The 27170-nt window shown below is 43.2% G+C and overlaps 2 protein-coding genes across 7 annotated transcripts in view; one reads left to right on the forward strand and one right to left on the reverse strand.

The window, feature by feature from the left end:
- Positions 1-27170, forward strand: part of LOC309714052 (disco-interacting protein 2 homolog C-like) — a 79139-nt gene that overhangs the window by 38610 nt on the left and 13359 nt on the right. For all 6 annotated transcript variants that reach the window (XM_082546120.1, XM_082546119.1, XM_082546122.1 and 3 more), the window contains 22 exons: positions 1167-1258; positions 3042-3152; positions 4067-4190; positions 5540-5649; positions 7439-7541; positions 7648-7712; positions 11465-11558; positions 11694-11813; positions 13223-13337; positions 13790-13929; positions 15719-15855; positions 15936-16144; positions 18088-18202; positions 18456-18657; positions 18746-18846; positions 20889-20969; positions 21366-21489; positions 21585-21706; positions 21887-21998; positions 23458-23567; positions 23942-24072; positions 25871-26039. In XM_082546120.1, the coding sequence (XP_082402246.1) occupies positions 1167-1258; positions 3042-3152; positions 4067-4190; positions 5540-5649; positions 7439-7541; positions 7648-7712; positions 11465-11558; positions 11694-11813; positions 13223-13337; positions 13790-13929; positions 15719-15855; positions 15936-16144; positions 18088-18202; positions 18456-18657; positions 18746-18846; positions 20889-20969; positions 21366-21489; positions 21585-21706; positions 21887-21998; positions 23458-23567; positions 23942-24072; positions 25871-26039 (2687 nt within the window). The remainder of the gene's footprint in view (positions 1-1166; positions 1259-3041; positions 3153-4066; positions 4191-5539; positions 5650-7438; positions 7542-7647; positions 7713-11464; positions 11559-11693; positions 11814-13222; positions 13338-13789; positions 13930-15718; positions 15856-15935; positions 16145-18087; positions 18203-18455; positions 18658-18745; positions 18847-20888; positions 20970-21365; positions 21490-21584; positions 21707-21886; positions 21999-23457; positions 23568-23941; positions 24073-25870; positions 26040-27170) is intronic.
- The window catches only part of LOC309714057 (uncharacterized protein), a 256151-nt gene continuing 242455 nt past the window's right edge, over positions 13475-27170 (reverse strand). The window contains exon 5 of the mRNA XM_082546138.1: positions 13475-13494. The gene's annotated coding sequence lies outside the window, so the exon portion shown is untranslated. The remainder of the gene's footprint in view (positions 13495-27170) is intronic.

The following is a 27170-nucleotide window of genomic DNA, read 5'->3' on the forward strand; positions in this document are numbered from 1 at the left end:
GAAGGTTTCTTCACTTCCTGCTCAGTATCCCGCCCACCCTCATTAGTTTCACCTGGTCTCCTTTTCAATCACCGCCTGTTGTGTGCATATGCAGTCCCCTCTTTCCTCTTTTCTTTATGAGATCATTTGTTTGCCCTCTGTTGGTCTGCCTCTTCATGATTCCTCTTTTAAGAGTCATGTTGGGTTTTTGATTTGATTTCGTTTGATTTCTTTTGGTTTTAGCAAAAAAGGGGACAAAAAAGTTTGAACTCTTCTGTTACAGCTCTCATAGCAAAATAAATCCCCCTAAAATATATGTATATATATATATATATATATATATATATATAAATGAAAATCCATCAGAACAGACACATCTTAAGTACTAATTACACATGAATAGTTATGTCCATGACTCTGTTATAAAGCTCTTTTATTGCCTGACCTTTCTTTTCATTTTTTCATTCATTTTTTGTATTAATTAAACAACATCATGAGTCCTTTTTTCCTAATTGACACTCGGTCATCACAACATTGAGAACCTCTGATGTAGACTATAATGAGACACTCCCTGAGACTAACACACATAATGACCAGACCGGGCCATTAAAACCAGCAGCCTAATGATCCTGTGGGTCCTGCTGTGAACTGGGCTTCTCCTCGATGCTTGATCGGATTGGGATCTGGGGATTTTCTTAGGACCCGGGATCTCGACAACCTAAAGCTTTTTTTTGCTGTTTCTCAAGTCGGTCCCGACCAATTTTTCATTGTGTTTGCAGCTTCTGTAACAGTATATGACAAGGCTGCACAGGGAAATCACATTATGCAAAAGAAGTAGCGGCATTTTTTGAATATTCTATCTTTAATAAACTCAGAGCTGAAAGTGTGCAGGAATGTACCCTCCCCCCACCATTTTTACATGATTTCCTCTTTCCTGTGCACCTGTCCACCAACTGTGCGTTAGACACTTGCTTTTAAGTATAATCCATCCATTCTCCAGACGTCAGTAGTGACCTCTCCTGACTGCTGAAAGCTCTTAAATGTCATCACTTCAGACAGTTTTTTTCCTCTCTTATCGACTGAATTGCCTCAAAATAGAAGTGCAAGAACACACAAACACAATCTCAGTCTCTCTCCCTCCCCCTCCCTCAATCGCACCCTCATATCCTGTGTCCCACTCCCTGCAGGGAAGCTGTGGTCTCGCAGCATCAAGCTTGCCTACAACATCCTCCACAAACTGGGCAGCAAGCAGGAGCCCATGGTGCGACCGGGCGATCGGGTGAGTCACACTCGCCCACCACTGCAGCTCTCACTTTTCACTTTTTTCTTTTTGTTTGTGCTCACTTCACTCCAACCCTTTGATACTTTGTTCAGCCAAGTTAGCTTTTTTTAATTTTAAATCTATTAAAACAGATAATTATATATTTGCTGGTATATTTATGATGATATGCAGTTTTTATTATTTATTTGACCAAACAATGTCTCTATAATAAAGCTCCTGTTGTATTCCCTTGAGAATGAAGGGGATACTTCACTGAGATACTGATACCACTGTAATGTCTGTAAGCAGAATATTGAGCTGCAGTCTGCAGCTTAGCACAGCGAGCAGAAGCAAATCTAACCTGACTCTGTTCAGCACAAAGAAAAAGCTTTTAAACCTGCACTTAAGGTGCTTTTGACCTCCTGTAGGTTTCTGTTCTGTTCAGAAAAATACATTTGCTGGAATAGCAGTAAAAGATTGCAAGAAGTACATCATCACATGCTTACAATTCCAGTTTGTCCGCTTTGCATATGCAGCTGATGCATATGCAAAGCGGACAGACCACCAGTGCCAGTTTCAATAAATGGGAGGTGCTCAAGCAGTGGAAATGACACCAAAGCAACGTGAGGCTGTTATCAACTTTTCATTAAAAAAAGCAGTACCAACAGCTCTCTGTGGAGTGGAACAGAAAATCCTCTAGAAAAAGTCGGGAGATGTGAGGCTGGTGTCGGGGTTAATGGAGCACATGTCACTGTGTGGCTAGCTCGCTGCTCTTCTTTCATTGAGTCATTCCTGGGGAGATTTTTATTAGGAAAAGCATAATGGGTCTGAGAGGGTAGTGGTGCAAAGAATTTTGATATATCGAACAGTGATAAAAAAAATATGTGCAGCATAAATGTGAGAAACAGCAGCAGGATGCATAATACAGAAGTGTGTGTGCTGTTCAGCTGTGGCAAAAAGAAGGGCTGTTGTTACGTTTGATAGAGAACAGAAGGGATGATTTCTTAAAGTGTTCTTAAATAAAAGGAGTATTGATCCCCAGCACTAAAGTCTATCATAGCCTCAGTTCAGCCTTCCACAGTGCGGGAAGATCAACTGATTTCAGTGCCAGGCCACGTCAGCTGAAATTCTTCTACATCTCATATTGTTCGTGGTTTTTTCAAGCAGCTGTAGACCTCCTACAGCTGCTGTGCATTTGAAAGCTCCTCCTGTTCGCACAGTTTCTGACTTAATCAGTGTCATAACTACTCTCACTGATGGCCGACTGCTCTGTGCTGCGGTCTTGGATCACCCTCCGCCCTTAACTGCTCTCAGATAGTTGAGCACACTTGATGCCAGCTCTGCCTGCCCGTCACAGTTTATACTGGGCCTCATCTCTGTTCATTCAAAAAGAGCTGCACACAGTGTTTTTGCCAGATGTAGCCACGATCACTTTTTCTTGTAATGATTATTAAACTCACGCACATGCCCAGTGTTGGTGATGTTATCCTCACCGTCACGTTTCAGTGGTGGACATAATGATCTGCTCTGGATTCATGTTGAGTGCACAAACACAAGACTGTTATCAGTCTCCTCACTCAGCTCTCAGTGAAAAGCAAATAAACACTGAGAGCTGTATATTAGTCATTCTAGCGAATTAACTTGTGCTGAGCATACAGATAAATGTGCTGGTGACTTTACATGAACTTGCGTGTTGCTTAGAAACTGACTGCAATTTTCACTCCTTGTGTTGCTTTCTGAGCCTTAGAAAATGATTTCAGTTCTCTGAACCCCAGTGCTGTCTTCTGTCCTTCCCTTCTAGGTGGCGTTGGTGTTTCCGAACAACGACCCAGTGGCCTTCATGGTGGCCTTTTACGGCTGTCTGCTGGCAGAGGTGGTCCCTGTTCCCATAGAGGTGCCCCTAAGTCGCAAGGTACTTCAGAGCACTGCAAATCAGCTGTCTTTAGCCGTGGCTGCAGCTCTCTGGTTCCTTTCCTTTAAATCTGTTGCTGAAGCTGTTTTGTGCAGGATTAGTCTCTACTGGAGGTTAGGTAATTAGATTTTTCATAAACCTGCTGTGGCCACATCTGTATTTCACCTCGCCCCCCCAGACCTCCAGACTCCCGCTGCGTTTCATTTCAGTCGTGTTTGCACAGAGGCCTTATCCATACCTCAGACAGTTGATAAAATGTTTTGGATCTTCAGCTGCAGCCTTTTACCAGCAACAAGTATTTCTGAGGAAATAATCACGTCTAAGCAGAAAGCAAAAAAATACAGTTGACACACAAGAAACGGGCCCTCCTGCTGCGCCACCGTCACACAGGAAACACATCAGCTCAGCTACAACTGCTGATCTCTCACCTTCAGTGACCTCAGATTTCAGCAGCTTCTTTTTTGGATGCCATCCTGTATCGTAGTTGTTTCTGCTTTAGTCTCACTCTGAGACAAAGCTGCTTGTCTTTGCAGCGCAGTGGCCAGCATAGGGGTTGGCATGGTTACACAGTGATGACTTGCTTAGCAGAAATGCCTTTTGCTGCATGTCGGTAGCCTCTCTTGAACCCCTTCCCCCTCCTGCATTTGTGCTGCAGGATTTTCCATAAAATTTACGTTTGGGCTGCAGCAGCAGTGCAGCAAGAGTCACTTCTAAACCAGCGCTGCATGTTCACAAGTGTAACTGCAAGTTCACTGTATACGTGCAATAACATTAAAGGGCTGTTCTGTTCTATTCTGTGCTTCAGTAGAAGTCTTTTACAAACATATAGCTCTGCATTTACTGTAGTTATGAGATATCTGAACAGCAAAAGCATCAGCTTTATTTTTTTCATCGTGTTCTGTATCATCCAATAGGATGCCGGCAGCCAACAGATTGGATTCCTGTTGGGCAGCTGTGGCGTTACTGTGGCGCTGACCAGTGATGCCTGCCATAAGGGTCTTCCCAAGAGCGCAACAGGAGAGATCCCACAGTTCAAAGGTGAGGGAAAGTCATCAATCATAGCTGAGTTGTAAAGGCGTGATGCGGGGTGGGGGGATGGGTGGCTTTGCTAAATGTGCACAACGAGAGAAGAGAAAGGGTGTTCATTCAAAGTGAGCACACTGTCACAGAAACATCTTGTCACTCTCCAGAGTTTTACTGGCTTGGAAAAAAAAAGTTCATTTGAATCAGACTGCTGAGTGGCTTTGACTAATAGTTCATCAGTAGATTTTTATTAATAATCTAGATTTACAGAGTAATTAGTAAGCTTGTGTTAGGCTGTCACTGTGTAAAACAAAGCGAGCGTATATGAAAGCAGCTGAAAAGATTGTTTTCTTTATTTTGAACTTTTCTGCACAGGTGGTTCGATTCTACCGTCGCAAGTTTTTGTGGTAATTACAATAACAAAATGCTGAGTTCTGCAGCTGTAGCTATAACCATCTCTTCACTGCAGCTCGACCATCTTAACTGCAGTTTTTGTTGAAAGAAATGAAAACTCCTTCGTGCTGAATCTCATCATATTTTTATGCTCCAAACCACATTTTACAATCTGCATGCATCTATTTTCAGTCACAAATGTGAGTGAAACTCCCTGCACTACTATCATCGCCTTCCTACACTGTGTTAGTGCCAGTAAGAATCTTCTCTTTCTTTCAGCGGCATTAAACGCTTCCATGGGTGTGAAAATACTAACTGGGAGGGAAAAAAATGCTCGTTAGTGAGGACTCTGTTAAGCTGTTTTGCTTCTGTGATTGGTGGAAGCGCTGTCACTGTCAGAGCAGCTGGCCAATTGAATTGCCCGGCATACATGAAAGGTAAAACTAAACAATGGACCAGCCAGTGCAGACGGAGGAGGTGATAAAAGGAACTTGGATAAAACATAATTTGACAAAGACTCACAGAAAGCATTTGGACCTGAGTATAAATATTCACAGAGAACCGATAAACACAATCAGGGTCAATCATACAATTACCCAGTCCAGTAATGCTACCACCGCCCACACCAGTATAAAGACAAGGGTGTAGCAGCTGAAGTGAAGCCTTGAACCCCGGGCATCCTTGTTGTTTTCTGTGGAAGTTACATTAAGCTCCATGGAGCAGGTGAGGAGGGCAGCAGGTCAGACACAGGAGTGCCACACAGCACCCAATCTTCTCCAAATACAAGATCCTGTGCAGGCTAAATGCTCCCAGTGTGGCTTTCAGCTGTGGGGAGGACTCAAAACCACCAAAGAAACCAAGATGACTTTCAAAATAAAACAGCAAATATCAGCATCGTGACAGTCATATCAGAACTCCTCTGTCTCTCTTCATTACTTATCGTACCTTTTGCTTCTCTCTCGCCCCTGCAGGTTGGCCGAAACTGCTGTGGTTTGTAACAGAGTCGAAGCACCTGTCCAAACCGCCCAGAGACTGGTTCCCCCACATCAAAGATGCAAATAATGACACTGCTTACATAGAGGTGAGGCTAATACACACACACACACACACACACACACACACACACACACACACACACACACACACACACACACATGCAAACACAAAGGCACAATGAAACTGTTGCCTGTGGTCCATCTCACCAACCGCTGGGTTGCTGCTTGTGCTGTTTGTTTGCACTTTGTGCTGATAGGATTAGTGTTACAGGCTTACTGCATATGTCTGCATTGACAAATATTTGAATTGTGGTAAACATGTTTGTTTCCTTTCTCTGGTGGAGAGAATAAAATCTGTAGGTGTAAAGGTATGTGTTTACATCGGCAACCTGTGCCAGACTATTTCTGTCGAGAAGCATCTGCTTCCTGCTGACAATCTCATGTCAGGTTTTGTACTCAGTAAGGAAATCAAACTTGTGTGAGCTTGAAAGGAGCTGGTAGCCAAGTTTGGATTTTCTCTCACCTTTGGTCAAAGCCAGACTGGACATACACTCAGCTGAGACTTTTTCCACACGACCTTAATTCTTCCATAGATTCAACAAAGTTCTACAAACATTCCTCACAGCTTTTAGTCCACATTGACATGACAGTGTCACACATTTGCTACAGATTTGTCAGCTGGTAAAACAATAGACAAGATGAGCAATGATGCTGAGGTAGGCTGTGGTGGTTAAATGATGCTTAGCTGGTACTGAGGGCCAAAGACCATGTCCCCCACACCATTACACCACCAGCTGCATTTTTGTGGCCAAATTTTTGTGAGCGTGTGCAAATTGTAACCTGAGTTTCCTGCTCTTAGCTGACAGGCATGGCCACAGTGTGGCCTTCTGCCGCTGCTGTCGTCCATCTGCTTCGAGGTTCAATGTGTTGTTCATTCAGAGATGCTCGAAGCAGTCTGGCTGCACTCTTCTGACCTCTGGCATCAACAAGACATTGCCTCCCAGAGACCTGCTCACTGGATGTTTTCTCTTTTTCTCACTATTCTCTGTGAATCTCAGAGATGTTTCTGTGATCAGCAGTTTCTGAAATACACCAGCCTGACACCAACAAGCCTGCCAGCTTCAGAGTCAGCTCAGCTTGAACTGGTTACATATTAATGTTAACAAGCAGCTGAACAGGTGTACTGAGTGAACAGTCAGTTTAGTGTATAGGTGGGAGTAGCTATGCTAATTGGGGGGGGGGGCAAGTCATCTACGAATTTTCTTTTTTCAAAGCATACTCTGCTTTATCATCTGTTTACATGTGACCATGAGTCAAAGGCTCGCCTCCTGCTGGTCACAGGAAGGAAGCCAGGTTTCATATTTTAAATGCCCACCTTTCTCTCAAGACTTCTTTTAGAAAGAATCTGATTTCTAGGCTTGGATTGAAATGGGTGTGCTATTTCTATAGTGTTTTTCTCAACATGTTTTACATTAAATAAATAATAAACGTGAGAAAACAGGTTATATATGAAACATTAATGTGACCTACTCCAGTTGCTGCATGTAGCTGCAGACATAAAAGTGGCGTCAGTCTGCGTATGTAGGCCAGAAAGCGATAAAGCACACTTCCAAATATCAGCATGTGGTATTTTATATTGTTTTTAAAATGAATGTTTTTGCAATTATCTGGATTTTTACGAACTATAAACAAAGGAATAAATAATCAGCAACATTTATCTTTAGTAATAATCTATTTGCAGAGACCCACGAATGTGATTTCTTCAAAGTTGAAATGAGTTTTTGTACTGAACGACAGGTACAGCAGGGTTGAGTCTGTCACTTACAGCTTCCCTCTGCTTTGCTTTCAATGATCCATCTGTTGTTTTCCTCCCAGTATAAAACCTGTAAGGACGGCAGTGTGCTGGGAGTCACTGTGACGAGGATCGCTCTGCTCACACACTGCCAGGCTCTCACTCAGTCCTGCAGCTACACTGAGGGTAAGGACACACACACACACACACACACACACATGCAGACACACTGTGCAGTCTCAGGGTTATCTATAAGTAATTTAACCCTCTTCTGTCCCATCTCTGCCTGCAGCTGAAACCATAGTGAACGTGCTGGACTTTAAAAAAGACGTGGGTCTGTGGCACGGCATCCTGACGGTAAGATCTGCCTGTAAGAGGTCATAGGTCATGACACTAATGTTGGTTTTAGCTGGGAGAAGGTCCGTCACTTTGACCTTTAGTCTTCAGACTATTCCTCTTTAATTTCCACTATTTGTAATTGTCAAGCAAATATTTTTCACAATGGGCGTCCTAATGGAGTCTGAAAAAATCTGAAAAATGATCAGTAAGACTTTATATCAAGAGCTGGCAGTTCGTCTTGTAATCAGAAGGTTGCCGGTTTGAGCCCAACAGTCTCGGTTGTTCAATTCAATTCAATTTTATTTATATAGCGCCAAATCACAACAAAAGTCGCCTCAAGGCGCTTCATAGGTACAGAGAAAAACCCAACAATCATATGACCCCCTATGAGCAAGCACTGTGGCGACAGTGGGAAGGAAAAACTCCCTTTTAACAGGAAGAAACCTCCGGCAGAACCAGGCTCAGGGAGGGGCGGCCATCTGCTGCGACCGGTTGGGGTGAGAGAAGGAAGACAGGATAAAAGACATGCTGTGGAAGAGAGACAGAGGTTAATAACAGATATGATTCAATGCAGAGAGGTCTATTAATACATAGTGAGTGAGAAAGGTGACTGGAAAGGAAAAACTCAATGCATCATGGGAATCCCCCAGCACTCTACACCTATTGCAGCATAACTAAGGGAGGATTCAGGGTCACCTGGTCCAGCCCTAACTATATGCTTTAGCAAAAAGGAAAGTTTTAAGCCTAATCTTGAAAGTAGAGATAGTGTCTGTCTCCCGAATCCAAACTGGAAGCTGGTTCCACAGAAGAGGGGCCTGAAAACTGAAGGCTCTGCCTCCCATTCTACTTTTAAATACTCTAGGAACAACAAGTAGGCCTGCAGAGCGAGAGCGAAGTGCTCTAATAGGGTGATATGGTACTACAAGGTCATTAAGATAAGATGGGGCCTGATTATTTAAGACCTTGTATGTGAGGAGCAGGATTTTGAATTCAATTCTGGATTTAACAGGAAGCCAATGAAGGGAAGCCAAAACAGGAGAAATATGCTCTCTCTTTCTAGTCCCTGTCAGGACTCTTGCTGCAGCATTTTGGATTAGCTGAAGGCTTTTCAGTGAGTTTTTTGGACATCCTGATAATAATGAATTACAGTCGTCCAGCCTGGAAGTAATAAATGCATGAACTAGTTTTTCAGCGTCTCTCTGAGACAGGATATTTCTAATTTGGAGGCCAAGGTAATGCCATCCAGAGTAAGAATCTGGTTAGATAACATATTTCTAAGCTTTTCAGGGCCGAGTACAATAACCTCAGTTTTATCTGAATTAAGAAGCAGAAAGTTAGCGGCCATCCAGGTCTTTATGTCTTTAAGACATTCCTGCAGTTTAACTAATTGGTGTGTGTCATCTGGCTTCATGGACAGATAGAGCTGGGTGTCATCTGCATAGCAGTGAAAATGTATGCTATGTCTTCTAATGATGCTGCCTAAGGGAAGCATGTATAATGTAAACAGAATTGGCCCTAGCACTGAACCCTGTGGAACACCATAATTAACCTCAGTGTGTGAAGAGGACTCTCCATTTACATGCACAAACTGGAGTCTATTAGATAGATATGATACAATCCACTGCAGTGCAGTACCTGTAATACCTACAGCATGTTCTAATCGCTCTAATAGGATATTATGGTCGACAGTATCGAATGCTGCACTGAGGTCTAGCAGGACAAGCACAGAGATGAGTCCACTGTCAGAGGCCATAAGAAGATCATTTGTAACCTTCACTAAAGCTGTTTCTGTGCTGTGATGAGCTCTGAAACCTGACTGAAACTCTTCAAATAAACCATTCCTCTGCAGATGATCTGTTAGCTGTTTGACAACTACTCTTTCAAGGATTTTTGATATGAAAGGAAGGTTGGAGATTGGCCTATAATTAGCTAAGACACCTTTTTGAGTAAAGTTGTGTCCTTGGGCAAGACGCTCCACCCGTTGCCTACTGGTGGTGGTCAGAGGGCTCGGGGGCGCCAGTGTTCGGCATCCTCGCCTCTGTCAGTGCGCCTAGGGTGGCTGTGGCTACAATGTAGCTGCCATCACCAGTGTGTGAATGACTGAATGTAGTGTAAAGCGCTTTGGGGTCCATAGGGACTCAGTAAAGCACTTTACAAATACAGGTCATTTACCATTACCATATGGAACATGATTATAAACATGGTTGTTATTATGAGATATTTGTGTGAATGGGTGGATGACTGAGTGCGTAAAGCGCTTTGGGGTCCTTTGGGACTAGTAAAGCGCTATATAAATACAGACCATTTACCATTTTAAGTATATTAACGAGCCTTTAAGTATAAGTTAACCAGCTTATAGCATCATTAAACGTCCTTTCCTTCTTGTGTAGAATAAACACATATTTGATGAAGCATTGATCAGCGCTTTGGCATCCACCCTGTCCAAAGCAAAAACAGTGCCTTTGCAAGATGAATAAATCTCTCAGTATGAAAATAACAAGCGTTTTCATTGCTCTGACATCTGGAAGAAGAACTATATTTCAGGGTTGATTAAATACATAAATGATAATTGTGTTTTTAATTTTAATTTTTACACTTTATTAAGTCAAGTCAGTATTTTTAAAACTCACAATTAATATATAAAGTGCTACACAGAAAACAAGAAAAACAATCAATAAAATAAATAATTACAAGATAAATAAAAGCAAAATTATGATCCACGTAAAAACAATTCAGAAGAATAAACTGGGAACAAAGAAGGATGGAAAATTAAAAGTAAGTAATAGGATTCACAGAAAGACAAGTCCATTACATTGATGTATTGAACTTGCGGAGCTCTTTAGCTGTGCTGAACGACGGGTTATGGAAGAAAAAGGCCAATGACGTGTAGCCGGACATCAGTGACCCTCTGCATTTGTGCAAAAGATCATCAAAGACGACTTTTAACACTTGGTTTTACGACACCGCCCCCTGGTGTCAGTACGCAGGTTAAACGTGTAGAGGCTGGTCTGCTGAGCTCTGTGTAGCATCTGAGTGCTGTAAGTGTTTCCTGCAGCAGCTTGGGCTCAATTCTGCCTCAAGCTTTACTCTGGCAGTCACCCGTCTCTCACACTCTGCCTCTTCTGTTCCCAGTTGCTTCCCAAAAGCAAAAGGATCTCCTCCAGCTGCCGATGAACTCCACTGTCCTTGTTCTGTTCTGCTAAAGTCCAAACTAGTGTTTCCGTCCAAGCAGGTGGACTTGGGTTTAGTCCAACAGTGGGACAGGATCCTTTATCTGCGGGGAAGCGCCTGAATTATATTAATGACCTGCACATTAACAACCTGGCCAGTGAGCTGGTTAGTAAAGAAAACCAAAGAGTGAAGGGGCCAGAGCAAGATGATTAGCAGTGAATGGACTTTCAAAATAAGAGCAAGAGAACCAGCCTAAATTGGGTGCAGAGGGTTTTTCTTGCAGACAGATTTGAAAAATGTAAAAATACTAAAATGAATCACTCGGCTGGGACTGATGTAGCTGGCGAGCTGCCCGAGTGAGGTCTTTGTGTGGGAAACACTGAAGCGTCTCATAAGGGATTATACCTGTCTTACCTAATGCACAGATATCTTCGTAGCTTACCTGGTTGACTTCACCTCAGGCTTTCAGCCCACGCTCCCCAGCCTCCTGCCCATTTATCATTTATGATCAAATAATACATAAAAAACCAGAAGAGTTTTATTCCAAAGATATTAACATGAAGCCTCACCTCAATGTCTTTTTCTGTGTGTGTGTGCAGAGTGTGATGAACATGATGCACGTGATCAGCGTGCCCTACTCGCTGATGAAGGTCAACCCTCTGTCGTGGATCCAGAAAGTCTGCCAGTACAAAGGTCAGGCACACATACTGACACACACACACACACACACCTGTCACTCATTAGTCAAGTCCCTCCATTCACCTGCCTGTCAAATAGATTAAATGCTAATTTCACTCTTTTTCTCTGTACGCGCATCTCCTCCTGCAGCCAAGGTGGCCTGTGTGAAGTCCAGAGACATGCACTGGGCTCTGGTGGCCCACAAAGACCAGAAGGACATCAACCTGAGCTCGCTGCGCATGCTGCTGGTGGCCGACGGATCAAACCCCTGTAAGGTCGCGCTCAGCCTTCACAGCCGAGCTCTTTCACTAACGGGGGAGTTTAGCGAGGTGTATTCCAGATAGAGAATGTCAGGGAAATGAGAAAAAAGAAAACTCTCGGGATTTCAGGAAACTGGGTCACTTTACAGGAATAGAGCAGGATGTGTCCGACTGCGCAAACTTGGTACATGAAAAGGTTTTCAGCCTAACATGAGACAAAAATACAACAGCTTGGAACCAGGAAGTGATGTTTTCACCATCCAGACTGATGGTTTGTATCTTTAAGTTCAGTAACTGTTTAACTGGTTTAGCAGTGACCACAGAAAACTGGTTTTTCTGCATTAAGCTGCAGTGACTTGAAACTTGCATCATGTTGCATCATGTTTGGCACGAGGCAGGATTTTCAGGTCATAACATTTATTCTGAGCAGGTGCTGTCTCATGGTGCCTTCAGGTGTGCTCTGACATTAGAGGATCAGCCCCAGGATATCTGGATCTGGTTGGTGATATTTATTTGAAAAAATCAAAAGAGTTTCTCCCAAAGTTTCTCATTTCAGTGTGATAAGCATTTATGAGACATGAAATTCAAACTTTTCTATCTCTGATGAAACCTTCCTGAAATTCCCCACAAATAATGTAGAAATTTGGAGACAAAACAAATCAAAGGAGAGGTGAAGCAGCGAGAGACACAAGTGTGTCGGTACACCTTTAATCTTAGCATATCATAAACACTCAGAAATCACACTGGTTTGTCTGTCAGTGACAAACATTTTCATTTGTAGTCAAGCACACAGATGGATGCACGATAACCACTGTGGACTGTTGAAAGCAGTAGTGATAGTTGAAGGGAAATGTTATGTTAACGACACAAAAAGGTGTTGATTTGTTTTTTCAGTTTATCTCTCTTCACAGTTATGAATACACACTTCATTTTTACCATTCATTTACCAAATAGATGCAAAACACACAGCTTTCTGGCAACATTACTGACTTTTAAATGCTCTGACATGGTGACACATGTTAGCCTGAGTGCGCTGGGATGAACTCATATTCCTGCCCTAAATAATTATTTCAGCTGATCCCTGCATACAGCTGCCCTCCAATGAGAAAATAAGAAACCCAAAAACAAAATATGAAACCAGCCGTGCGCTGTTACCTGTGCTAATAAAATAGAAAGAAATGTCCAGCACCTGCCCAGAGACGTGGTCATAAAAAGGTGACTGGCCTGGAACATTTTAAAACTTCAGTACAAAAGGTCTTTTGAGTGTTTTTTAATCACATTCAGGGATCTGGTACATGTGATTAAAAGCCTTTCACATGACAGCTCTTTCAATTCTGCACGTGTCAGGAGTTTGTGGGAAAAGTGGCTCGACACCTGAACTGAAGCTGTCCTGACTCAGTTATTGTTTCTGTCTGTCAGGGTCCATCTCGTCCTGCGACGCCTTCCTCAACGTCTTTCAGACCAAAGGGCTGAGAACTGAAGTCATCTGTCCCTGCGCCAGCTCCCCCGAGGCCCTGACGGTGGCCATCAGGAGGTACGTAAACACAACCTCCACGTCACAGATTATGCAGAGATGTGCAGCAGTCTCACATGCATGCAGCCAAGTTTCATAGATTCACCTGAAGAAATGGGAATAAATGATGTGTTTAGGCAGCTAGTAGCAAAGTGCCTAAAGATTCAATTTAAAATTGCTATTTGTCTTTGATGTGTAGATACAACACTGGTTCATCATTTGAGGCGTCTGTTTTATGCTAGAACAATCCAAAGGTCGGTGTTTAGTGGAAAGAGAATGATGGGGCAGGAGGACTGCGACGAGAATGAGTGAAACAGCAGCTGCTGTCTAAAGAAACACGTGGAAGCTAAATTGAAATACACGAGCGTTTGCACAGTAGTGTGCTGTACTGCAGTGTGGCGGTCTGTCAGTTTGGACAGATGCGAGCTGTGTCAGAGGATCACCTGTGTGTGTGTGTCGGGTTGTGTGTTCAGGCCGGTGGAGGACAGCAGCCAGCCTCCAGGTCGGGGCGTCCTGTCCATGCAGGGCCTGAGTTACGGCGTCGTCAGGGTCGACACGGAGGAGCGGCTGTCGGTGCTCACTGTTCAGGATGTGGGGACCGTCACACCCGGAGGTACATCGTTGTGTGTGTGTGTGTGTGTGTGTGTGTGTGTTGTAAGAGGAAAATTACAAATACAGACCTTTAGTGTCACAAATGTTGAATTTTAATCGTGGAAGCAAGAAGTCGGAGGTGGGATACGTTTAAACAGCAGTATAATGTATCTTGGAGAAGACAAGGGTTTTAAACAGTTTCCTAAAATGATTGCGAGCTTCACATATGCCTGACTTGGGTTTAGGGAATTTGTGTTTCTACAAAATAAAAGCGGGGATTGTAATCGAAATGTGCAATTCAAGCAAAAATGTGACTGAATGTTGACGTAAGGAGCCAGCAAACTTTTCAAACTTTTTTCTCCTTTCTAGTTTTCCATCTATTGTAATTGAAGTTCATTAAATTGTAAAATTAGTTTAAGACCCAGCTTCTCTTTTTCATCAGTGTCCGGTCTTTAACCCCTTTCTCTCTCCCTGCTCATGAACGAGCGAGTTAAGCGTTGTTCTGCTGTACATTATGGAAACTCAGGAGAGTTTTCAGTACGGCTGCAGAGCCTGTAATCTGTTCTAATGAGCCGAGTTTTCCCCTCCAGGGTGAAGCCCACACATAGTTTAAAAAGGTAACACAGAACATTGAAAAGCATTTAGGGCCAAACATCATCCGTTCAGGTCTTAATGAAGAATCCACAGACACCAGTGGCATTATTTGTTTGTCCCGTTTTACAGCAGATGGATTAGAGTAAAAATCTTCTCACGGATTAGTTTTAGTGCAGATTAGTCTGCAATTAGAGTCGTGAATAAAAATGCAATCCATAGTTAAATGTGCTCATTGAGCTGCAAACTAAAAGATTTTAATGTTGATAATAAGCAGTTGCACTCAATAATAAAACTGTTTCATCTCATGGGTTAAAAGTAAATGAGTCGTCATTTTGGAGCTTTTCTTTAGTATTATGGGAATTTGATCACCTCTTACTGTGCTGCTTCACTCAGTTAGGAACCTTCCCAAGATAAAACTGACGCTCCAAAATAAAAGTTGGTCCTTTCCAGTCGGTCTGAGTGAGCACACAGGCAGCAACAGCCTCTGTGAAGTCGCTCTGCCCAGCGTTCACCACAGAGATTATACGTGCAGCACCACAAAGGAAACTAAACTAAGGAGCAAAATCTGTTTCCTTCAGCTTCTGTGGAATCTTGCATGCATTTCTCTTTGTAATGACTGAAATAAGAAGATGCTGAAGCACGGGGTAAAAAGTGTTTGCTGAGTCACTTCAAACTGATCTAGATGCAGCATTTTATAGTTGTGCTGTGTAACGTGATACTTATCGCTGTCCGCACAGCCAATCCTAGAATCAGAAAGCTCATGAGAGTGTGTCACAGGTACTGCTGTAGCTCCCTGGACTGAGCAGGCGACCAGTCTGCTGTAGGGCTAATGTAGAGGCTTGGCTTTGAACCCAGCCCAAGGCCATTTACTCTGTGCATTGCTGCTGGTGTTTCTCCAGCTTTCCTGCTCTCTCTCCACTAACATATTACAATAAAATCTAAAAAGCCCAAAATATTTCTTTAAAAAGGGACTACATTGTCACCAGTTCAGTTTTACACGGGTAACCTGGTTTTGCTGTGACACAGACGGGAGGGGACGTCATCTCGGGTTGGAACAACCTACTTTAAGCTCAGAGTTTAGCTTTGAGAAATGAGAGTCTCATAAACAGGTGCGTTTGGAGTGAATAATGTTCCTCCTCAAGCCATAAATAACTTCTTTTTAAAACAAGCAGAGACATTTCAGGAGTGTTAACCGTGTGTGTGTCTCGTCCTCCCAGGCCTGGTGTGTGTAGTAAAGCCGGAAGGCGTGCCCCAGCTTTGTCAGACCGATGAGATCGGCGAGCTCTGCGTTTGCTCCATCGCCACCGGGACATCGTACTACGGCCTTACGGGCATGACCAAGAACACCTTTGAGGTGAGGCGAAGTGAAGACATGAACCCAAACACTAAAAGCCAAAATAAAAAAACACTGTAATGCTGTAATGTCCTCTGCAGGTTTACCCGGTGAGCTCCAGCGGGGGGTTGATCAGTGAGTACGCCTTCGTGCGGACTGGCCTGCTGGGCTTCATTGGCCCCGGCGGCCTCGTCTTCATCACAGGCAAGATGGACGGGCTCATCATGGTGAGCGGGCGGAGGCACAATGCCGATGACATCGTTGCCACTGCACTCGCAGTGGAGCCAATGAAATTCGTCTACAGGGGCAGGTGAGTGTGAAGTGGGTGGGGTTTGAGGGTCACAATAGACTGTATATAAAAGATGAACGTAGGTCCATCCCTCGCTTGTTGTTTCAAAACAACAAGATGGCCACAGTGCACACGCTCAGCTTCACAATTCAAACAGAAGGTGTCTTAGTGGCCATCTTTTACCTCCAGTCTGTGGTCGTCGCCATGAGTCATCATAACTCTCCATTAACTGGAACGGCTCCTGACAGAGATCAGAGGTTTCCAGCAGTTTGTGACCTTTCAGTTCTGCCACCAAAAGATGTTTTATGTGTATATAAAATGTTAATGACAGACAGTTCTGATTAATAACAGCAAATTTGGTTTTGGAAAAGAAACAAACCTGAAAACAGTTTAGCTCAATTTAGCTCCAGGTTTTAAAATGTTAAAACACAAAGACTAAAGTTTGCTGGACTTGAAAATGTAATATTGCAGTCACACATTTCTCAAATGTCACATGACTCGACCGCCAGCGAATCGGTTTTTATTTTATTATCTTTTTTATCATCGTTCCTATCGACAGAAGCTGAAAACCAGCGAGATGTCCGACATCGGTACGTTGGCTGATAAATGCTGATACGCTGATAAATGAGCAATGCCATCGCTCATAATAAATCTAATAAAGTAGAGCAATAGTGGATGAATCCAGAAACAGTAATAGAGTGAAGTTTAATTGTGTCCACGGCCACCGAGCAGGAAATTCATCTTTTACCTGACAGCCTCTGATGACGCTTCCCGGAGCTATTTAAAGTTTCTACTCAGGGAGGAAGCAGCTGCAGAAACAGTCTCAGGAAACATGAAGAAGAAAGGCTGAAAGTCCATCAGGTTTCATTATACCAGCATCCATGTTTGCCTTTAGTTTCTGCTTTTGGGCTTCATTACAGGAAAAACGAAGACGACAGAGAAGAAGAAAATATGTAAAGAGAGGAAATATGCAGTGAAACAAGGAAAGGAAGCAAAGGATTGAATAAGGATGCAGGAAATAAGGTGACAAGGGTAGAAAAGGTGATATGCAAAAAAGAAGGAGGAAATCAAGAAAAGGACATGTAGTGAAACAGGGAAGTAAGAAGGAGTCATGGAAACAATATTTAGACATTTAGAAATAAAGGAAATAAGGAAACAAAGATGTTTAAAAGTATATAAATAAGGATGAAATGAAGGAAATGAGGAAAAGGAAAAATAAGGAAAAAGCAAAGGGATGAAATGAAAAAACAAACCAAGGGAATGGAAACAAGCACAAGGAACAGAATGAGCAAATAAGGGTGATAAGGAAGCTAGTTATAAGGGCAGAAAGAAGGACACATGAAAAGCCAAGGAGAAATGAAACAGACGAAGGAAGGAAGGGAAATAAAGAAGAGCGACGAGGAGGAAGAGGTTATGAAACAAGGAAAGCAAATGAAGAAGGATCCATGGAAAAAAATGAAATTGACAAACAAAGGCGATAAGGAAAGAACGAAGACTTGGGAACCCACCTTCATCAAACTGTCCATCTGCAGCGACCTCTCAGAGTTTCTCAGTGACCACTGCTGCGCTCCTCGCAGTGTGACATCACACACTCGCAGTGTGACATCACACACTCGCAGTGTGAAAAAACTAAAGGAAACACATTTTTCACGTCTGGACACCAATCTAGATAATCCATCATAAGCTGTACTTTATTTATCCTTCGTGAAATAACTGTGTCACAAACAACAGGAACCAACCAGTCAGCCAATAAATAACAGAATGGAAAAAATAGATGATAAAACTCGTCAGAATAGCTTAATAAAATAAAACTGCTCTACTAGAAAGAGCTCAATAAATAGAACAAAATAAAAGACAAAGAAAGCAGCTTGATGGGTAAATCAAGCTGAATAGAATTAACACAGTGGAATAAAACATTATTCATGTAATAGAAAACAAACAGGTTGGTGTTGCTGTCTGTGCAGGATAGCTGTGTTCTCTGTGACGGTGCTGAGAGATGAGAGGATCGTGGTGGTGGCCGAGCAGAGACCGGACTCCACGGAGGAGGACAGCTTCCAGTGGATGAGCCGCGTACTGCAGGTGCTTTCCCTGCACGTTCAAATGTGATGCAATGCAGCCTTATTGCATTTAGATCAAGTCTTATTTGAAATGTCGTTTTCTTGCGGTTATGTTGGACACTGTGTAGGACACTTGGATCGTGTACTGTGTTTGGTGTGTCTTACTCCACTTAGATATGTGTGTATTGTGTTAGACTACTCTCAGCAAAGCGAGTTACCCCATGGGGACGTTAAATCCCATCTGCAGTCTGACCAAACTCCCTCATGACTCTCAGGCCATAGACAGCATCCACGGGGTGGGCGTCTTCTGTCTGGCTCTGGTGCCGGCCAACACCCTTCCCAAGACTCCTCTGGGCGGCATCCACCTGTCGGAGATCAAGCAGCTGTACCTGGAGGGGGGGCTTCACCCCTGCAATGTCCTGATGTGCCCCCACACCTGTGTCACCAACCTGCCCAAACCGCGGCAGAAACAGCCAGGTGGGTGAGGGTCTGCTCAGGGTCTTTAGGTGGTAACCTTGTGGGTAGTTGTAGTTGTTGATGTGCTGATTGTGTCTGTGTGTGGCAGAGATCGGTCCCGCCTCTGTGATGGTGGGAAATCTGGTGTCAGGGAAGAGAATCGCTCAGGCCAGCGGCAGAGACCTGGGACAGACTGATGATAACGACCAGGTGAGGCAAACAGCTGCGTAACAAAGTCTCAGCTCAAGAAATAACATCACAACTCCGTTTAAACCAAGCTCTGCCCAAAAAAAGGTAACTTTATGTTGAAAAGCCGAGAGATCAGAAGATCATTGAGTAAGCGACAAGTTGACTGACAGGAAGAGTAATCTGCTACACTTCTGATAAACTATTAATAATTCAGTCAAGCAAAATCATCAAATCTCTTTGACTCCATCGTCTAGAACATTTTTCATCTCTTCTATGTTTGACATCAAACAGAATATTTTGTATGAAAAGTCGTGTCAAGACTTCACCTTCACTTAAACTCTGATGGAAGTTGTTCAGTCCTCCATAAATATTTGCCAAACTAATCGTCTGCATAGTCGAATAACCACAAACACACAGACACTTGGACTCGTGCACGCTTTGTCAGGTACACACAGCTTCTGGGCTGGAGCCTCTTTTGTCTTCACAGATGCTTCATGCTTACATTAAACAAGGTGCTGCAATCCTGCTGGATCAGCAAAGATCAGAAGATGGGTACACTGCCCATGTCATAATAGCATGAGCGTGGTCAGCAACAATACTCTGGTAGGCTGTGATGTTTAACTGATACTCAGTTGATACTAAGAGTCCCAAAGTGTGCAAAGAAAATATCCCCCACAACATTACACCAAACCAAACAAGCCAGGATGGATGCCTTTGTGTTTTTGTACCAGATTCATCAGACTCAGACCGGAAACATTTGTCCAGTCTTCTGTTGCCACTTTTGGTGACTGAGTATGAGCTGCAGGGGCACCCAGTGTGGTCCTTTGTTGCTGCAGCTCATTTTCAGAGATGCTCTTCTGCAGACATTGGCTGTGACGATGGGTTATCTGAGTTAGTGTTGCCTTCCTGTCAGCTGCAAGGCAACATGGCATTTTCACAAAGAAACCTGCCACTCACTGGATATTCTCTCTCTTTCGGCTCATTCTCTCTAAACCCAAGAGAGGGATGTGGAAAAATCCCAGCAGATCAGCTGCTTCTGAAATACTCAGATAAGACACTTAAAAACCTTTCTTCCTCCGTGATGCTCAGTTTGAACTTCAGCAGGTCGTCGTTTTTGTGACTCCTCTATACTCTGTATCCTCCCTCTCATGGGTGAATATGGTGGTACGAGGTTTTGGAAGCTGATAAAAACACATTTTAAAAAATCTATTATACAGTACTTTTAGGTAATTAAAATGTTGCTTAAAGTTTTAATCTTGCTGAAACAAGAAGTTGCTCCTCTTTACTTTAATAGAAATATTTTGATGTCTTGTTTTTAGGAAATCTGCTGAAATGTTAATGAGCAGCTACAGAACTGGGAGAAGTTGCAAATTTGACATTTTATGAAAACAACACATCTAGAAAAAACTGTTTTTATGAAAAGGACAAATTGATTTATGAACATAAACTGACAATTAACTTTCTGAACAGGCCGCCTACTTTTTCAACTGCCTGATGGAGCCAGATTTTCAGCATCATTCAAGTCAGTCAGTCTGCATCATTTAACTGCCTGTAAATATAATCTTTAGAGGCAGTTTTTTGTTTTTTTCACCTGCTTTGAAATTTCGCCGCCTGTGATATTGATTAAACTGCTTTAATGTGCCGGACAGAAGGCAGAGACTCAGCAGTAAAAAGCAGTAAGTGGTGAGTAAGCACACGTTGACATGGAGTTCCTCGATGCTAAAAACTTTTTGTACATGCGCTGCACTCCCTCTGTGCTATCAGCTCTGTTTCACTTTAATGTCTCTTGTCTGCTTTGCAGTTTTATCTCAAAATGCTGATGTTGCAATAATTGAAATTATGGGAGAAATGTATCATTTTATTCTCCTTGTAAACGTGTTTGATGCACCTCTGCTGTTTTTTGAATTACATCAGCAACTTGAACTATTTACAGAAATCAGATCACACACACACGCGCACACACACACACACACACACACACACACACACACACACACACACACACACACACAGATTAAGCTGTCAAAGTGTGTGTAAAACAAGTGTTTATTTCTGTTTTGCAGTTTCTGTTCCTGTCCGAGGTTTTGCAGTGGCGAGCTCAGACCACACCGGACCACATCCTCTACACCCTGCTCAGCTCTCGGGTACCAGCACACTCGCGCACAACTGACCACCGTAAAAAATTGTACATTTTGAACCGTATAACCTGCTGCTGGTGAACTGTAGGTGAAAGATCTGTAGATCAGTCATCACGTCTCTGTGATGTTAAGATGCTGAATGCAAGGAGAATAAAAGTGGATTATAATCGATACCAAAACGGATCTTTATCCATGGAATCAGTGGCTTAAAATCAGGAATTTCAGGCTTCATTATCATGGTTAATTTAAGTAAATAAATAAAAACAGGTTAACGATGATTATGAGCTAATTCAAGCAAGTAGAAAACTGAACAATAACAAGATGAACTGCAGTTTTTGTCCTTTGAGTGTGGCAGGTTGCTTCTTGATGGCTCACACCGTTCCCCCCTCTCACCTCCCGCAGGGGGCAGTGTCCAGCTCTCTCACCTGTCTGCAGCTGCATAAGAGGGCGGAGCGAGTGGCAGCTCTGCTGATGGAGAGAGGCGGTCTGCAGGAAGGAGATCATGTCGCTCTGGTGTACCCGCCAGGTGAGAGACGATGCAGATGTTCAATGTACTTTTCAGGTGACAGCACCTGGACACTGCAAGCATCGTTCACACCTGTGTGTCTGCTTCTTCTGCAGGTATAGACCTGATCGCAGCCTTTTACGGCTGCCTGTACGCCGGCTGTGTTCCCATCACAGTGCGACCGCCTCACCCTCAGAACATCTCCACCACCCTGCCCACTGTTAAGATGATTGTCGAGGTCAGACTCTTAATTTGTCTGTTAAACCGATGCGGTTTCTCTTTCAGTCAGACCTCCAAGGTTCAAGCTCTCGCTCCCAGCTAATTCCAGACTCGTATGGCTCTGGCTGACTTCTGATCTCCTCTGGGGAAAAAAGGGAGCTTAATTTCTTCTTCTGTCTTTCTCTTTCTAATTGTGCAGGTGAGTCACTCGGTGTGTGTGATGACCACCGCCGTCATCTGTAAGCTGCTGCGCTCCAAAGAGGCCATGGCCACGGTGGACATCAGGAACTGGCCCCCAGTGCTGGACACCGGTACAGCGTTTCATTCATATCCGCACTGGGAAATCACGCTACTTTAATTTAACATAAATGCAGGTCGTGCACAGCCGCCTCACAATGCAGTCTGAGTAGTTCTGGTTGCAGATATAAACCTAAAGAATGCACATTAAATGAAATCCTCTGCTGTGATGAAACCTGCCTTTACAGCTCCATCACTCTGTGATTTATCAGAAAATAAAAACTCGCTGTAGCTGCAAGTCTGTTATCAGTTTATTGAATTGATGCGTGTGGAAGTGTTTTTTCCACACCCCTCAGTCCATATCGCCGCTAGTGTTTGGTCTGCTGTCAGCACGGGTCTGAATCGAATTAACTGAATTACAATTTTGGCTTCCAATTATTATTAAAACAAAAATAATTCTGTTTCTTTATGTGCGTGTTATAAATCACAGACACTCTTTCCCTTTGTTTTTGCCCTTCAAGAAAAATCTCCAAATCGCTCTACTGAGTTCAGCTGAGCCAAGATGACTAAAAGCAAAGAATAAGATCTAGATCACCCTTTAAATAGAACAACTGGAACACTTAATGTTTTCTTCAGTGAACCCACTAAAGAAATTGGTTATCTGCACCTGCTGTGGTTTTGGGATCACTTAGGGTTCACTTTCATGTGACAGTTGGCCGCCTGTTTCAGCTCCCTGTCCTTCGTCCTGTGGTTGCCATCCAAATCTCCGGCTGCTTAAACTCACCCCAGAGAACCAAACCTTTCACAGCCTGCAGTCTGGAGGTGCAACTGCCTATTAATGAGTGCACAGACCGGACAGGCTTCATCTAGGCAGGTCAAAATTTCAAGACAGGTGCGGACCAGATTAAATGTGAGAGCCTTGAGTTTAGTGCACGCTGTAGAGATTTTCTTACCAGCAACAAATCTCCAGCTAGTCAGAAACTGGTCAGATGAGAACATGTGAACTGTGCATGGATGATCATTTAAATATGAAGTTTGTAGGTTTGTGAAAAATATCAGAGGGACCAACATATTCCCTGTGACTGCAAAACAGAGATACATATTCAGATGAATATTCAGATACATGCTCTTCTCACACACATACACCCGGTGGGTGAGTGCCACTGATTATAAAGGAATATCTCACCCAGCGTAACGCCGATACTCAGTGATGTAGGACAGGGATCTATCAGGCTGCAGTTGCACACACAGAGCTTGTTAGCACTGTTCGTTGTTGGTTCTGTCTTCCCTTGGGATTTGTTAACAGTGAGAGAAACACAGAGTATCACCATGCTTGTGCTTTAAAGCGGTCTCTTCTTATATGGAAAGTGAGACATCAGTCATGTTGCTGTGATTCTGCTGCAGCAGAGTATTTGAGGCCCTTTTCTCTCTGGGTTCAGCTGGAGGTCAGTGTTTGAAATGAGACTGTGCTCTTGAGTGCAATGAAATAAATATATATGTGTGTGTGTTTGTGTGTGTGTGTGCATGCTGCAGATGACCTGCCAAAGAAGAAGCCTCCAGCTCTCTATAAGCCCACCAACCCAGACGGCCTGGCCTATCTGGACTTCAGCGTGTCGACGACCGGCATGCTGGCCGGAGTTCAGGTCAGCTCAGCCCTAATCCTCACCAAACCACTGCCGCCTGGTCCCACTCCCCTCCTCTTCCTCCTCCTCCAGTCATTACTTTTCTTATTCCAGAGGGAAATTCAGCCATCAGAGCAGCAGCAAAATGAGTAAACAGAAAGCAGAATGAAAGCACATTTGGCTCACAGTTGAAGGGCTTAGTCCAAACACACAAACCGCTTCTTCCAACTAAGATGTCGCTCGCTTTTCAAAGATTCATTTACCGGGGGGAAAAATGTGAAATGTTTTACTTTAAATTTAAATTCATTGTGAACCTTCCTATCTTGCTCCTTGTTTGTCTTTTTGTGTGTTTCGTGTGTCTCTCTCCCTCCCCTCTCGTCTCCTCTCTGCTCCAGATGTCCCATAATGCAGTTGCAGCCTTCTGTCGGTCAGTGAAGCTGCAGTGTGAGCTGTACCCGTCCAGAGAAGTTGCCATCTGTCTGGATCCCTACTGCGGCCTCGGCTTCGTCCTCTGGTGTCTCTGCAGGTTGGTGCAGCTCCTAAATGCATCTCCACCCACTTACAAACCATTAAATATGCATTTTACACTCTTTGAGGATCCTCCAGTCATTTCATTTTGCACTTCTTTACGTTAAAGAATGGATGGTCCAAATCAAAGCAGCACAGATATGAGCTTGTACTGTATGTAGCTGCAGTAACTTAGTATCCCACTTAAGACAATGTGTATTATTCAATCAGATTCAACATAGCTCATCAAGCAGCTCAGAGCAGATAAGGAGGACAGGAACTGGCAGGAATGGCACAGAAAATTTTTAGTCCCTATTCAAGCTAAGCACTCTGAAACACTCCCGCCGTGGTTTGAAGGATGGAACAAAACTATGTCCGAGGTGCAAAATCAAAGGCACACCCACTGTACTCCCAAAGTAACTCCCAGGTTTCCAGAAAAGTAAATAAAAGCAGATGTTTTGTGAATCATTAAAGCCCTACATCTGTTTTAAGGATTAATACTCTTATTTACCCTCTCAGGCTCAAATTGAGTTTTTGTTGCTAATGCACAACCGAGTCCTGCAGTGGTACTTCTGAGTAAAAACAACTCATAAAATATGTACGTGGGGTAATCAGGTTGTTAGTTTTTAACTGTTGCAAATCAGCAACACCTGCCTCGAGAGGGTTAATATATATTTATGTATTTAAGTTCATTTTAAAATGCTTTACTTCTGTTTCATGACTTCATCTTTCTTTGTTTTTTTCATTTAATAATGTGTGCAGTGGGTTTCAAACCTGAGCTGCATGCACCACGAGTACTGCAGCACGCTGCTAAAAACAAGCTTGCATGTTGTTATTTTGAACACCCTCCTGTTAAATGGGGGGGAAGGAAAACCTTAAGTTGAACAATGCTTAAAAACTGCTTCACTATATGGATGTAACATGACACAGGCTGGGAACTACAGATTGGAGCCCCCCCCTTTCTTTTACTCTTGCATTATATTGCATGAACCTGTGGATGCAGTGACTCATTGTGTTTGCTGACAACACTTAGTGGCAATTTAAGAAATTCATAAATAAATATAACTTTTTTATGTTGAACATTTAAAATATTCTAAAGTATTTGAGCATTTCCTGCCCAGATAACCTGAATCCACGTCCTGGAAGAGTTGGGTCGAGTTGTAAATAATAAATTGTCTTACTCTTTGAGTGTAAGACAATTTAAGTGTTTATTGATGTATTTTCAGTAAAAGGGGGGAAAATTAGCTTTTTAACATGGAAGGTTTGGTTATACTCATCCCTGCCTCACCCTCTTAAAATACAAGAACAGTGATTTATACTTATTGATAATAATAATAAGTAATATTAATGTTTAAAGGTCTCCGTCTGAAACTCGACAGTCTTTAAATCGTTAAATCTTGGCTCCAGCCTGCAGGTCTGCTTACTTTCAAATCTTCTTCTCATAAATACTCAACTCGTCTGGAGCCGATATCTGCTGCTAAATGTCTTCGGAATAAAACAAATCATCCTCGGCTTGAGGATTTCACGTCGTCCTCGCTGACAGTAGCTCACATTTACATCAGATTGTTACACAACCCTGTGGTGCTGGTTGGCCGGTTTCTCAGGACAATAAATCATAGTCTTAGCAAGTGTGACTGGTTATAGAGTGAGTGAATGTTAGTTTTACTGTCCAAACCAGAGCAGTACATAACCAGATCATCAACACTCGTCAGTCTCCTGATGTTGTTAGTGCTTGTAAGCATGTCGTCCATTTTTAAATTTGTGTTATTGTTCTGAGTCGGCACACACACACTGAAAAGCCTTTGTGTTGTCTGCAGCGTGTATTCTGGCCACCAGTCCATCCTGATCCCGCCGGTGGAGCTGGAGTCCAACCCAGCGCTGTGGCTGCTGGCCGTCAGCCAGCTGAGGGTGCGAGACACCTTCTGCTCCTACAGCGTCATGGAGCTCTGCACCAAAGGACTCGGCCTGCAGACCGAGGCGCTCAAGGTCAGCACAACAGTGAGACGAGCAACGTGTCGGTTTCAAGTTCTGTCTGTTTACATATTTAAGTCCATTTTCAAATATGGGAGGTTTTGCAGAAGGCTGCAGATGCAGAAGAGCGGGCTGCAAACAGTCCTTCAACAGTAGAGACAGAAATCCCTGATATAAAATATCAATACAAAAATGAACTTTTTGTTCTGATGACATTTGCAGCTTCTGATAAACATCATGTGTCCAGCCTCCAGTTTGCTCCTGTGATTAACTGTAGGACAGAGTCTGATGGCTGTGCAGCCTGGTCGAGGCCATCGACTGAAAAAAAACATTCTATCGACATGTTTTTCTTCATCTAGATGTGATATCTTCAATGTTTTTATTACTTTGTGTGCAAAAGAGAAGCTCTGTCATGCCCTGGTTTTTGTTTTGTTGGATTAGAGTTCAGGCTTCAAGTGTTTGAAGAGTTCATTTCTGTGTGACGAGCTTCAGTTTCCAGCCTGTGTTTTGGTTCTTGTGGTAGTTCAAGTTCCTGCTTGTTTTTCCCTCTCTCTCATCTTTATGCCTCTGTCCCCATGTCTGCTGTGTGTCTTCTTGTTTCCATGTTTACTGTGTTTTCCTTTGGATTGTTTCCTCTACTCGTGATAGGTGGGAGTGTTCATGTCTGTATCACTTTCCTTTGGTTACTTCCTTTACTTTTCACTTTTGTTTTCTTTCACGTCCTGTGTTAGTTTTGCTTCCTGTCTCCCTCTGAATGTCCTGATTGTCCTGTTACCCTCGTGTTGGTCCTTCCCTAATCAGCCCTCCCTGTCTATGAATAGTCCTGTCTCCCCCTTGAGCCTCGATTATACTCTGCTGCAGACACAGACAGCTGGAGACACAACAGTCGCGCAGTCATTCCTGTTGTACTTCTTTAATATTCACCTGCTGGACACATGCAGGTGGTGCATTGTAGTGTAGTCTCTGTAACAGCATCTGCTATGCTCCAAACATTTATTTATTTGTTTCTTTACTTTCTGACCTCTATTGTTTTGGATTCTCTGTTAAGAGATGTTAGCAGTATTTGGATCCTCACCCTTACAATCCACACATCCTGACATAAGAACAATGGACAGCACTCGTATACATCACACAGTGAAAGAAAAA

This window comes from Aulonocara stuartgranti (genome assembly GCF_965226115.1).
Source record: "Aulonocara stuartgranti genome assembly, chromosome: 9".
Taxonomy (NCBI): Eukaryota; Metazoa; Chordata; class Actinopteri; order Cichliformes; family Cichlidae; genus Aulonocara; species Aulonocara stuartgranti.